This window comes from Zeus faber, assembly GCF_960531495.2.
Source record: "Zeus faber genome assembly, chromosome: 6".
In the NCBI taxonomy this organism is placed as follows: Eukaryota; Metazoa; Chordata; class Actinopteri; order Zeiformes; family Zeidae; genus Zeus; species Zeus faber.
In genome coordinates, this window is record NC_137201.1 from 16,492,546 (window position 1) to 16,507,156 (window position 14,611).

The 14,611-nt window shown below is 48.0% G+C and overlaps 1 protein-coding gene across 2 annotated transcripts in view; it reads left to right on the forward strand.

The window, feature by feature from the left end:
- The window catches only part of furinb (furin (paired basic amino acid cleaving enzyme) b), a 92,161-nt gene extending 79,204 nt beyond the window's left edge, over window positions 1-12,957 (forward strand). For both annotated transcript variants that reach the window (XM_080002081.1, XM_080002082.1), the window contains 8 exons: window positions 1,384-1,596; window positions 6,973-7,073; window positions 8,687-8,790; window positions 8,960-9,077; window positions 9,173-9,352; window positions 9,769-9,896; window positions 10,592-10,720; window positions 11,419-12,957. In XM_080002081.1, the coding sequence (XP_079858207.1) occupies window positions 1,384-1,596; window positions 6,973-7,073; window positions 8,687-8,790; window positions 8,960-9,077; window positions 9,173-9,352; window positions 9,769-9,896; window positions 10,592-10,720; window positions 11,419-12,092 (1,647 nt within the window). In that variant the 3' untranslated portion in view covers window positions 12,093-12,957. The remainder of the gene's footprint in view (window positions 1-1,383; window positions 1,597-6,972; window positions 7,074-8,686; window positions 8,791-8,959; window positions 9,078-9,172; window positions 9,353-9,768; window positions 9,897-10,591; window positions 10,721-11,418) is intronic.
- Window positions 12,958-14,611: the final 1,654 nt, after the last annotated feature.

The window sequence follows — 14,611 nt, forward strand, 5'->3', positions numbered from 1 at the left end:
CGAACGAAGCCAGCAAATCGGGCAAAGTGCCTTTTTAAAAGCACAATTCTGACCGGGTTGAGTAAAATGAGGTCCCTGTCTCCGCATACATTAGAAATTTGAGAATTTCTGCATCGTTTGTGTGTTTTTAAAAACGGTGTTTATTTGAAAGCGGCACGGCTGTTTTTATAGGAGGTGATCCAACCACATTCCATCCCAGATCTACGGCATGCGTGTGAAGAGGAGATAACAGAGATTTGAATACTTCACACAACAACGGGATTGCAAAAACATCCCCGTATTCATTTAAATAAAATAAATGATAAAAGCACGCGGTCCTTTCGACTCATTTCGAAGGAGCAGTATACTGTACAGGTGCCGTATCCAGCTCCTCAGGCACAGCCTCGCGAAGCTTTGATGGAGACTTTTTCGTTTTAGTCTCGCCGTTCAATACACAACGACGTCAAATATTTTAAATATTTATTGTGTGTGTGTGTGTGTGTGTGTGTGTGTGTGTGTGTGTGTGTGTGTGTGTGTGTGTGTGTGCGCGTGTTGTGCGCGCGCATTAGAGTCCAGGGTGTGAGTGAACGGAAGGGGGGAACAGAGTGGGGAAGTGATCCACATCTGCGTTCAGTCTGTGGACACACTTTGCCCGGGCTGATGGAACGTCCGCCACTGGAGCCGGTTGGGCCCAGGCGATCTGTCCCTTTTCATTACCGCCTCCGTTTTTCTCTTTCCGTATGAGATTGAGCACCTCCATTCACCCCTCCCCCCTCTATTGTTTTATTAATGCCGCAAATGGAAAGCGGGACCCGCCGTTTCCTCCTCCCTCCGCGCCGCAGCTTTAATTCGGTAGAATGACGCCTTTCCAGCCACATGTGGACACGCAGAGAAATGGCAAACAGTTTTTTTTATTTATATGATGGAGAACTCAACCATTTATTTGACTAGCTATGGGGCCTGTGATAAATACGTAACGGGAATTGGACTTGGGGGGGGGGTGGCTGTGTGTTTGGGACTTGGAAGCGGCACAATTCAGCCTCCTTCTTGAGACGCCTCGCCGTCATTTGTCATTTGCCTCAAATAATAGTCAGCCCGAATGCAGTTTGTAATGACTTTTCTTTGGTTTTGTTATCCTCCTTCTGCCACCGTTAATATCCTGGGATTAAGATGTAATACTTCATATAATAATAATAATAATTACAATTAATACTAAACTCAGCAGTCTAGCGTTCTTGTGACAAGCCATTATTCAAGCCTTAACCACTCTCTTCATGTACTCCATCATCATCTCCTCCTGTGTCCCGCCCTTCTCTTTTCTTCTTCTCTCTCTCTCTCTCTCTCTTTCGCTCTCATTCTACTCTCGGGGTCTGCATTGCAATCCATTTCTGGGCTCTGCTCTAGGGCCGAGGCGGCCTGGGCTCTATCTTCGTCTGGGCGTCGGGGAACGGCGGCAGGGAGCAGGACAACTGCAACTGTGATGGCTACACCAACAGCATCTACACACTGTCCATCAGCAGCACCACCCAGTACGGCAACGTGCCCTGGTACAGCGAGACCTGTTCCTCCACCCTGGCCACCACCTTTAGCTCCGGAAGCCCCGGGGAGAAGCAGATAGTGAGTTGTCTTTTTTCATATTTATGATATCGGTCTTGGTGTTGCCTGATTCCCCATGATTGTTATTGTTGGAATGGTACATAACTATTTTAAGACTACTCAGAATACTATGTAACTGTTTTATTCTAAAAGTTAGGCGGGTAGTTAGCCAGGGAAACACAGAGCTACATTTCCATTTAAACCTTATTTGTATGCATTATTTAATTCGAAAGTGGAATAGAAATGACAATAGTTGTCAAAACTTTATGTGAGTTTATGCAAAAGTAGTTATATTCCAAACCGGGTTAATACATCTGAAATTATAGGGGCAATAGACAACTTTTCAACCTTCCCTCCCTGGCGTTTCCAAGTGGTTTTTATTGTTTGCGCCACAGTCGCAAAGACAACCAGATCGCTTTACATTTTCCTCAGAGCGCTCGGTGGAAATGATCAACACCACTTTGGAAATAAGAGAGAAGAAAGAAGCACGTTCTCGGAGAGGTCAATTGAAATTGTGACAATTTTAGTTTAATTTTATTTATTTTGGTTGCGAAATCATAGACATATATACATGGGCGTAATCATACTATTTACTATAAATGTGCAGGTTGTGGTTCAGAATGTCTACACCGCGCACCGTCTACAGTGTACGGTGTAGACTCACTCTGTAGTGGTTAGAGAAACAAACTAAGCGTGTGTTTATGTTAACGAACCTTCTTACCTGCTAGATGTCTGTGGATCTGTTCTATTGATTCTATTTTATCTCTGTGGTCCTCCTTAATTTGCTGGATTCATGAAAAAACACGAAACATCATCAATCCACAGAAACTCGTGACCACGTCGAGTCCACTCGACCGTGCCAATGAGTGAATGAGCGGCCCCCATCCCCGCAAAAGGAGAGCGATTAAAGAATGAATCGGTGGTAGGAGGGAGTCCCTCGGTCCGCTCCAAACGTCCCCACATTTAATCACAGAGCACAGATTCGGGAACCTCGGAACCTCCGAAACATGTAATACCTACCTAACATGACTCAACTGGACCCTGTGTGTTGCTGCCTGCAGCTATAGTTAGTATTAGCAGTAGTAGTAAGTGAGAAGTAGTAGTAGCCAAGTTGTTGGTTCAAATTGTATTAGGCTACAGTGGCACCTCGACTTACGACAACAGTCGTAATTTTTCCCATATAAATTATGAAATCATGAAGGGTGAAAAAAACAAAATACACAGCACAAACACAGTAAATATGAAAAAAATATCCATAAGCCACCAACTATGTACGTGCACACACGATGTAGACCGCCTGCTGACTGACTGCTGACAAAGTCGATACAAATTTTCGCGACTATCGCTACTCGTATCTTGGATACGTCGTAAGTAGATGCAGTCGTACGTCAAGGAACCACTGTATTATTATTATTAGGTTATTATTATTACATAAGCCCCTATTGCACAATCTGTTCATCACAATCTGTTGGGTGTTACGCATACGATTCGCTGCAGCTCCGCAGCAGCTTCATACATTCGCCTCCTTTACGGAGAAGTTCCCACATGGAGAAACAGTCCAAAAAACGTCGAAATTCCCGTCAGAGCCTGGAGCACGGAGATGGAATGGCCATTAGATGACTGTTACAGATATGATATGGTGCGCCCCAGTGCAGCTAGCGGCGGTGCTCTGCCGGCCGCTCACAGCTTCGCCGTCAGCAACTCAGCTGCATCCTCACCCGAGGCTACAGCGTTTATCCAATGAAATAACTTAATCATTTTAAATAATACGTTTATTAAATCAGTGTCATTCTCCTCAACCATATGTCACCTTCGTCACACAAGAGGCTGATGCTGTTGTGTCAAAGACAACTATGTAAGTATATTTACAGGATAAGTAGATTATTTTATAGGTTTGAGAAAAACATTAACAACTTGCGATTATGATAATAAATAAATATATATATATTATGATATTATATACCTGCCAATCAACAGATCATGAAATAACCGGCCCAGCCCTAGTTGATGGACACCTCTGGCATCATCTTGCTTCATAAAACAAGAAATATTGTTTGATGTGAGCTGACAAACATCCTGCCTCACAGCAGAATCTTATTTTCCACAATTTCTTCCAGATATACTTTTTGGTTAGAGCCAGAAACACACCTAATTTGCATTCAGATTTTTGCATAATATTCCCATGACATGAGCAGGCAAACATAATTATGCATTCTACCGACATTTCTAAATGGTCACGGTCAACTCAAATAATTGCGGCCGGGTGATTATGTATGTAATCATCAAGGTAAAAGCACATGTGCCTCAAAAAGCTATTCAGCCTGTCCCCCTCAAACTGTGACATTTTATTAAAGTAAAGTAAATGTTTTTTCCAGCTGCTTTGAAAAACATTGTACATCATATAAAATGAAAAGGAGTCCAAAACCGTTCAATAATTTTTTTTATTTAAATTTTAAATTATTCCTACCCTTTGCAATTATGAGGCCATGTGTTCATATTACCACCAACTGTTTTCAACAAATTAATGAAGATAAATACCTCCCTCTCTCTGTGACTCCCAACAGTATGGTAGAGATTTTCTGCAAAACAAAACAAAATGAAGACTAGAGGATAGAAACCAGTCTGGGACAGGCACTGGGCATGCCTCAGAGCTCCGTGCAGTCCACCATACAGAAGTCCTAAAATGACGACCGTTGTCAGTGCGGCGTCAAAGTTTACTGTTTCCGTCGCTGACTGGGTTGAGTTCATGCCTCGACAAAAAGGGAAGAAAAAGCGAGGATGAAGCCTTTGGCTGAGAATAAAAATGTAGCACTAAGTGTGTCTGGAATCGACCACCGCCTCCGTAGCCAAATAACACCATCCTCTCTGTGGAGTGTGGTGGTGAAAGCATCATGTGGAGATGCTTTTCAGCTGCAGAGACAAACCTATTCATAATTTCATCAAACATATCTGACAAGACCTCAAAATTGCTGTCCACCACAAACTGAATCTGATTACTCAAACGTTGCCGCTAACCTGGCACAGTTAGAGCAATATTGTAAGGAGGAATGGGCAAATCTTCTCCATCTCATTGTGCAAAATTTATGGAGACTTATTCTAGACCGCCGACTGTCATAGCTGTAAGAGGTGGTCCAGTCAAGTCCTGAACAAGGCGGATGAAGGCTCATTTCAGTTTTCTTTTCTTATTTTTTTTAAGGTTTATAATTGTCATGATTGTTGGGGGCAGAACTGTGAAAAAAGTGTGATTCAAATTGATCGAAATCTCAGGCTGTAGAAGAAGAATAACAACAACAACAACAACAATCATTTATGAGAAAAAAGGGTTGGGGGCTGAACACTTAGGTATAGTAGGCCTCTAGAAATAATTGGCTCTCCTTGGACTAACCTTTGTTAAATTCTTTGGGTTATTATATTGTTCACTGGAGGTCTGACTCCCTTAGACCATACATTTGTTAAAATAATAATAAAAATTGTATATATATATATATATATATATATATATATATATATATATACTGTGTATATATGTAAAACTGACACCTGGAGTGTTTCCTGCTCCTACCTCCTCTTTGACTGATTGATGTTTATTTTGTTAACTGTCAATGCCCGGATTACGTACCTGCATGGCCCAAGTGAAAGCCCAATTTCTAGGTGTAGAGCACACGGGGGCGGGGGTTGAAAAAATGTAGGGGCTTGAGCTGCCACCATCAGGCATGGCCACAGACAATTGGTCCAAGCCTCACTTGGTGGGAACAGGCCTGGTTCCCCAGCCCAGCAAAGTTGTCTTGGCTTCAGCTGACAGTCCCACCATTGGCTCCTTTGAGGACAATGAAGATGTTACATCCACAAGAGCGTCTTCCAGTAGCAAATTCTTTCTCCCCAGTCACTTGGCAAGTGTCATGTAGGGCTCAGAGACGTTACACGGCTGACCGGTATGTCTGTTGCAAGCTTGGGGCTAGACACGGCCCCAGTGGCACTTGCCATTTTGGTTTGCATTACCCAGGGAACAGGATCCCACAGTCTAGTGGTCTGGTTTCTGAAAGGGGCATGGCAGCAGAAACTGACGGTCCTCACAGGGCTTTCCCTCAGTGTTGGAAGCCCTTTGGGGGGCTCCTAATGAGACACTCTGAACTTAATGGCTGTCCCGCAAGACTGCATTTATTTTGGCTATTGTCTCAGAAAAGCATGTGAGGGAGCTCCACATGGCTGGTGTGCAAATCGTGGATAACTCTATCTGTCAAGATAAAAAGCTGTTGAACACGAGCTGGCTTCCTGCCGGGTGGCATTATGGGAGTCTGTCACTGAGCTACATACAGTATGTCCTGCACCCACCTGGTCTTCACCATTCACCTTTTTACAATCCTAAAGGGTCAATGTGGCCGTTAAACATACCTTGGCAGCAGCTATGCTACTGACACCAATCTCCTGTCCTTAGTGATTGATTCCTCGTGACTATGTTGCCGTTAGTCATGCGTCATTATGCACTGCCTCTGGTGGTCAGGAAGAATGAAAAGGAACACAAGTTGCGCATGAAACCACGGTTCATTGAATTCTGGATGACTGCCGGAGCTTCTCCTTCCCTCGATATCTGAAGTAGCAGGAATAGTCTATGCTGACAGGATGACACCGTTGTTATGCTAAGGGGAGGGACCCAGGATCACGCATGACTTTGTTGGCATACAGTCTCACCTAAGCGCCTGTGAGATGGATGTTATCCATCGTTAAGCATTTCCTCTGGCAGTGTTCCTGATTTCATAGAACCATAGTTACAGACATAATTCTCATTTTCATAATAACGCAGGACCTATTTGAGACATCATGGTGTTGTACCTCAAAAATGTCAGCTTTTTAGTTTTACAGATCTTTTTAGCCGAACAGCATTTTTTAATCCATCCTTTCTTTACTTCCACCAAGAGGTAGCCATTTTGATACATCACACATCTCACAAGGTGATCTCCACCTAGGAGATACAGGTCATTAGTGCCGTAATATGTCAGGGAGACAAATAGGGATTCTCACAAACACAAGAGGAAACTGCTCTAACTTTCACACTTTCTCATGTGTCCCAAACTTGTCCAATTGAGGTCTCATTCGTTTTCTGCCATGAGCATTGACCAGGGGACATGGCACACCCCCATAGTGATGCCATACCACCCCACCGCCACTGCATCCTGTTGTCCTCCTGGCATCTGTACCAGCTGACCTCCACTGCCCGCCCGGCACCCTTAGTCAGGAGGTGACACATCTAAGATGAAACTAAGTGCCTAAGTGGCCCAAGTACAATGGAACAGTGTACGAGGCCTTTCACTTTGAACTCCTCTCAGGCTGAAGTGTGACATAAACCCTATAACTCCCTTCATTTCTCCCTCTGCCCCTCGCTCTCCTCCCGTCTCCAAGGTGACCACAGACCTGAGGCAAAAATGCACCGACTCACACACGGGGACATCAGCGTCGGCGCCCCTGGCTGCCGGCATCATCGCACTGGCTCTGGAAGCCAAGTGAGTTATGAGAATACATCTTCGTCTCGCTGAATCGCAGCTTGTCGATGCCGCGGCCTGTTTACGCCGCAGGCTCTGTAGCCAAAAGCTTTTCCATTTCACACGACTGTGCATTTCATGTGTGTGGTACTGTCTGACCTTGTTTCTTGCTATTGTATGCGTACGACTGTATTTTGTCAGTGCCTCTTTGTGTGTGCGTGTCACACCCATCTCTGGCAGTCGCTCTGATTGTCGGCTTCTATTCCAGCTGAGAAATTCTCTCCTCTGCAAATCAAGCGTTTGATAATCAGTTAATTTGCAAAGCAGATCAGCAGTTTTCCCCGCACGCGTCTCAATTCCTGCGGGAGCAGCGGGGAAGATCTCTCAGCTCTCTCATTATCGCTCACACAGTACGCATGACAGCTCCAGTCTCCGTCAGCAGCCCTTGAACGCTCGCGTCTCCCGTTCCTGTTTGTCTGCCTGCTCTTTTACCAGATTTCCGAGACTGGGAACGGCAACGAATCAAGTTTACCGTACGTTTGCACTTCGCATCCAAAGGTTATCGGGAAGCCCAGTCACCCAGCTCTCCCCTTCGTGCCATATCTCCTCATTAGGGGTTGGCCGACAGGTGTCGAGTCTAATCGGATAACGCCACACAAATCAAACCCATGTTCGATCTTCATTAGCATGTGCCGGGTATATGCGTTTTCACTCTGGCCGTCCATCCCAGAACAGGCCGCTGCTGTGGAGAGAGGGATATGGACGGGAATGAATCCCCCCCAGAGTGGCAGCGGTAATAACAGGATAGCTAGTCTGTCTGAGCGGGACCACCCTGGAAATGATGTACTGTGGATGGAATCAATTAATAGGCAGAGTGGTGTTTTCAGTATTGCCTTTGTTGTTTTTTTTCCCCCCCTCTCCCCCCTCCGGCGCACCTTCAGCGAGGTGACATTGAGTGGATGGCGGTTCTCGTCGATTAATAACACATGGGAGGGTGTGAGATGTGAATTCTGATGCGGAGGGTGGCTGAGGTGAGGCGCCACGGTGCAACTGCGTCTTTTAAGAGTGTGATGCGCGCCGCTGCCCCGAGCGAGCCGCCAAGCTGTGTGATTCGCGGCTTGATTATCTTCACCCCTCGCAGCTATGTCTTTCCATCTCTGAATCCCTCCCCTCGCCGTGGTGTCTCTCAGAAAAATTGGTAGAAAGAGTGCGTCATTGGCCTTATATTGTGTGGAAGTAAACTTGTCCCCACCCCCTTGTCTCAGAACTCATTAGAAGCTATCATTACAGACAGGGTTGGGCAAACTCCTCCTGAGAATTCGAGCCCTTCTATTTTCCTCCTGTCCTCCCTGACCTTTCAGCACAATAGCTGATGATGTAGCTTTTTACAGCGGCGTCTTACACTGGACACGAGAACCCCCTATCCCCCGCTACGCATGACTAACGAACCCCCCGGGGGCTTCCTCCACGTGTCATGGGTACATTTCAGGGTTGACTGAAAACTCTGACCTTTTTCTACAGTCGCCTCAAATTTCCCGCAAGGTATTATATTATGGGTTAAAATAGGTGACGGCGCTATTGCATTTCCACCGCAGCAACAATACAAGGCGGTGTGTTTTTCTTTCCCTCCGCAGCATGAACCTCACCTGGAGGGACATGCAGCACCTGGTGGTGAGGACGTCGCAGCCCGGACACCTCAGTGCGGCCGACTGGAAGACCAACGGAGTGGGACGCAGAGGTAGAGAAGCGTCATGGCCGTTAGTCCGAAAACAGCCGCCGGCAACGGTTGAACTATTGAAGGGAATAATGGGCTTCCCTGTTGTCACGCTCTGACTGTTTTTTATTCCCTCCGTTGCTCTCTACCTACTCTCCTCCCTCCATCCTGCCCTCCCTCCATCGGCCGACAGTCAGCCATTCGTACGGCTATGGGCTGCTGGATGCAGGTGCCATCGTGGCCCTGGCGCAGAACTGGACCGCCGTGGGTCTGCAGCACCAGTGTGTCCACACCATGCTGGCAGAACCCAGGTGAGGAGGTCCAGCCACGTCTCTGGCCCGTTTGGTCCGGAAGCTTCTGGCTCACAGGCACCGCTCCCTGTGTTGTGTGTGCCGCCCCCCCATAGAGACATCGGGACCAAGCTGGTGTTCAGCAAGAGCGTGGACGCCTGCTGGGGCCGGCCGGAGTACGTCAGCTCGCTGGAGCACGTCCAGGCTCGCCTCACCGTCTCCCACAGCCAGAGGGGAAAACTTGCCGTCCATCTCGTCAGCCCGCTGGGGACACGCTCCACCCTGCTGTCCCCCAGGTGGGTGGCGGACACACCCACACCCACAAACACCCCCACCCCCACACACACACGCACGCACACACACACACACACGCACACACACACGCACGCACGCACACACACACGCACACACACCATTTAGACAGGTCAGGGGTAAATATATCTTCTGATCCTCCCACCCCTGAGGTGAATATAAAGCAAACTCAATGATCTTCCTCCACCACTGGAGCTTTGGCACTCACCTGTGCTTTCAGAATTCTAATCAGACACAACACATTCTCATTCTCGTCCACTCAAGTGTGTGTTTGTGTTTGTGCGTGCGTGCGTGTGTGTGTGTGTGTGTGTGTGTGTGTGTGCGTGCCGGGGGGGGTTTTCCATTATGGCTCGAGACAAACCCCATTGAAACCACTTTGCTCTCTTTGCTTCTCGTTCAGACCCAATGACTATTCCTCGGAGGGCTTTAACGACTGGGCCTTCATGACCACTCACTCGTGGGATGAGAATCCTCAGGGGGAGTGGACTCTGGAAATAGAGAGTGTTGCAGTAAATGGACACGATTACGGTAACGTAGCCCTGGAGAGCCTTTCTACAGCGTACCGCACCCGACCCACGCAACCCCAGCTTTGTCTTTCTCTTTCCACTTTCATCAACGCCAGTCTATTTTTAACGCTTGCTGCCTTTAGTTATGTATCCGTTCTCTTCCTCCCAGCCGCCGTCGCTCCCGTCATCTCCAGACTCTGGATCGCACAATAAACCCTCACACAGCCACTGGGCGCAGAGGCATCGGTGTACCAGGAAGAAAGATTCCTTACCCGTTTAGGAAAATTAACATTTTCAAAGCATGTTCTGCAACCTTGGGATTAGGCTCCTTCGAAAAATAAAGCAGCAGGAAATTCATTCTAATACAACAAGCTTAACGCCTTAAGATGGTGAGAATTCCCCCGAGCAAACCCGCCAGTGTTTACAAAAGGAAGCGGGGGGGGGGGGGGGACGTGACAGGTACAGATCTCTTCTCCTTCTTCTGCTGCTTGGATTGATAGCGCACACATAACAGCGGCAGGAGGCTTTGTTTCTTTTCCTTTTCCCGTTCCCCGCGCCGCGCCCAACCCCAAAAACCCCCGCATCTCCAGCCTCCCTCTTTCTTCCTCCTCCTCCTCCTCCTCCTCCTCCTTACTCTGGAGGACACTCCAAAAGGACTTGTTTTGCCAGGTTTAAATTGATATTTCCTCTCCTGTGCCTCCTCTCGCTCTCTCTCAGGAGTGTTGAGTCAGTTCACGCTCGTGCTGTGGGGCACCGGGTCCAGCGCCGTTAACCCCTCGTCACCCGACTTCCCGCGGCCGTCAAACAACAGCTGCAAGACCTTCGACGCCCAGCAGATCTGCATAGGTGACGACCCCCCCCCGTGGACCCTTTTGGCTCAATGGCCGTCCATTAAGCCCATGGTTTGTTTACGGGAGGCGGCAGAGAACGCCTGTTAGGGCAGCGCGCCGTAGGCCAGAGTAGGTTCAGTTCATCAAGTCGGGAGGAGGGATTAACCTGAGAACGGATCGATCCGTTTGCCGGCCGAGCGTCCCTCGCCCGGGCCGGCGAGCCATGAATATGCACGTGGCGGACTGTGTTGGGAAGCAGTGTCTGTCACATCTGTTCAAATCAGCGGCGTCGAGTGGCGACGGCCGGGGAGCCCCGTGACGCTGAGCTGCCGATTGGAAAGATACAGATAAGGTCAGATGCGCCGCGCTCGCCCCCCGGTGTTTAAATTCGAATGAATTCCAGACAAAAGTTTTTGAAGCCTGTGTGTTTTATTATTTGTTGTCGTGAGAGTTCATGCGAGCGTGTCTTTGTACAAGTGAAATGGAGAGATTATGACCTCGTTCAAAGAGAAACTCTGATCCGGTGTCGGGAGAACAGCTTCGGCCGACACACAAATGGCGTAAACGCGACCACATGGTTTCAAAACTCAATACCGGATGAATTAATACGATTCTGATGAATTGGTTAGGTTGACTGAAAAATAAGGTTGGAGTAAAAAAGTGAAAATCCCTGAGTTCTCCTCACAGTTTTATTCCCCCCTCCCGTGTTCGCAGAGTGCAGCTCCGGCTTCTCGCTCTTCCTCCAGGGCTGCGTCAGGTTCTGCCCGCCGGGCTTCACCTCCGCCCCGCAGCTCCTCAACCTGTCCCTGGAGAACTGGGTGGACCTGTCCTCTGTCCTGGCCTGCCTGCCCTGCAGCGCCGCCTGCCTCACCTGCTCCGGCACCGGGCCCACCGACTGCCTGTCCTGCCCCCCCCACAGCCGCCTGGTGCTCACTTCCTGCCTGCACCAGAACCAGGTCCAGCGCAAGTCGCCGCCCGGCGGGGGGCTCCCAGGCGGAGAGGCAGAGAGCTCAGGGGGAGGCGGGGGAGGGAGCGGGACGGAGCCTCCGGAGGCAGACGGAGCCCCGCCCTCGCATCTGCCCGTCGCGGTGGCGGCGCTGGGCTGCGCCTTCGTCCTGGCCGCCTTCGCTGCCGTCTTCCTGCTGCTGCAGAAGCGCTCGGGCCGGAGGACCAATCCTCTGGCCCCCGCGGACACGGGAGCCCAGGGGATCTGGGTGGGCTTCGGCTTCGGCCGGGGGCGCGAGAGGAAGGCACGGATATGCTACAAGGGGATCCCCACCGTGTGGGGAGACGAGGACATGACCGCCTATGAGTCTGAATCAGACAGCGAGGAGGTGGGCGGTCACAGCGAGAGGACGGCGTTCATCAGGACGCAGAGCTCCGTGTAGGGCGGGAGAGCTGAGCTGGGGCACCCTGGGGCCTTGACGGGGGTCTTTCATGCGGCTGAGAACCGAGACTCAGATCAGATCAGATCAGTCGTGTGAATGAAAACATACTTGGCCTTAATATCTGTCCATCATACCGTCCCAACACAGAAAATGAAATCATTTGTTTATTTATTCGTTGGTTTGCTGCTAATTTATTCAACATCACTATGACCACACACACACCAGTTCTAATTACTGGTCTGTTTTGAGGTTTTGGTGTTTCATTTCATCACTGTCCATTTTGTTTTAAATACCGATAATCTTTGACATAAACGCTATGAACAAGTTCACCACGGAGGTTCAGTTCCATATGGTCCCTGTTGTATGATGTAAGTTGCCTTCAAAAATACACTAAAGAAAAACACAAAAAGCAGTTCAGAATAGCATCCTCACAAGGTCACAAGCAAAGATACCGATTCTGAACAGTTCCAGTTCAACTATTCCACAAATTCAGAATACAGTCCAGAAATCCCCGGTGCAGAAAAGGGTCTGAAACATGCACTGAACCCGACGTTGCGCCTGATATTTCCACGTCTGGTGCCGAAGGTCTTCAGTGTCCGCAGAGACTTCAGAAATAATCTTCATCAGGGCAATGGGAGCTTTTCACTTCCAATTGCTAAGGGTCATGTTTTTCTTAACGACCATTTGTTTCTATTCTATTCGAGGACATTTAACGGCTTGCGGGGAAAGTCAAAGCCTTTTAATCTTATTCTAAAGTCGAGAAATAATTAAAAGGGTGGTGTGAATAAGCACCTATTGAACAGCGTTTTTCTATCTGGGTTTTTTTTATGTTTTTTATTCAACAGACAATGGATGTTAATATCAAGTAGATAATTTTGTGCTGAAATAAAATGACTTTGGGTGACATGTTGGTAATGATTTGTTTTAGTGTGAACGAGAGTTTATTTTAAATTATCCGTGTGGCCACAAACACTCCCCTCCTGTCTGTGATGGCAGTTTTGTTTTTTTTGTCTCAAGGCCAACCCCCCCCCCCCCCCCCCGCCTCAACACACACACTTTGCAGTATCAGGGAAAGTACCATGCAAATGCCTTCCGGAAAACACTTCCCCTCACTTCAAACTCCGATACAATACGGCGTCAATTAATATTAAAGTAGAATTAATTTAAACGGTTGCGCCTGCCCATAGAATAACAGCCCAGTTGATTAACTGGGATTTTTCTCCTCAGTAGCAGAAAGGAACGCTGGCTTTATTATGCATCGGCACATCCATTTTGTGCCTCATAATTAGTTCTGCTGAGGAAAATCGCCACTCAATCTACTGTCCCTGGGATGCTGCATGCCTTGCATAATAAACATGTGGAGGGGGTTAGAGCCAGTGGAGGGAATTAAAAAGGAGATTCACTTTTAAAGACTGGGATGTGACCTTTGGTCACTCTTAACCGGCCTACCCAATGGTAGGTCCCATCTTTTCACAACACAAAATTAACAATTACAAAAGCCCCGACAACTTCATACTCTTAATTCCGATTCAAAATCACTTCATTTATAGTAATACTTATATGAATGATTCATGGCTCCAGATACACCGTGGGAGTGCCACCTCAAGTCCCCTTTGTGCTTGAGGACGACATCATAAAAGTTGAGTTTCAGGATTCAGTGGTTTTGTTGAGAACCGCACACACACATTTTTTTGTTCTTGGCCGTGATTGGGGTGACGCATCACCCCAAACAGCTCACCCCTTCTGAAGGGTAAGAAGAGAGGAAACCTGCCGTCGCAGTGGACTCCAGCCATCCAAGGTCGGCTGACTCGGCAACTCTTCCTCTGGGAGACAAGACCCTGGACTCCTTGGGGTCTAAATAGGTCCCAGATTAGCGTCCACAAAACGTCGTGTCCTGCTCAATGGCGCCCCCTACTGCCGCCTGTGGGAGAAGACTGAAGGCTGGAGCTCTGTCGATAAAGCACGGCATGTATTCCCGACTTTAAACATGATGGGGCATAAAACACTTTGTCAGAACGCAGACGTGATCAGAATTATTCAGTCTGATTTTTTTATTTTATTCATCCTCCCCCCTCTCATCTCCAGGAGGGGGGAGAAAAAAAAAAAAAAAAACACAGGGACAGATCAGTCCTTCCCACTGTGGTCGAGGTCTCCACAACAGCACTACGGCCGATATTCACATAAAAACAGACAGAAGACAATCGTAGACTGACTCAGACAAATTTACAACAATACAAGAGGGGGAGTAACAATTTGGAGGGGGGAAAATAAAAGTGCAATTATTTTTATTTATTTATTTTTTATTTTTTTTTAAACCACACCGTGTGATCTGGTCATAGAAATACACACCGCCGGGTGCGTGTTGGTGGTGCATTGGAAAGAGGAAGCTGGAATTCAGGAGAGAAAAGAAGAAAAGAAAAACGATTGCCTGTGAGGAAAAAGAGTGTGTGTACGTGTGTATGGGTCCATCTCATTTCCTCCACTGTGGGCGTGAAGTGTGGACGCTGTAATTACATGGT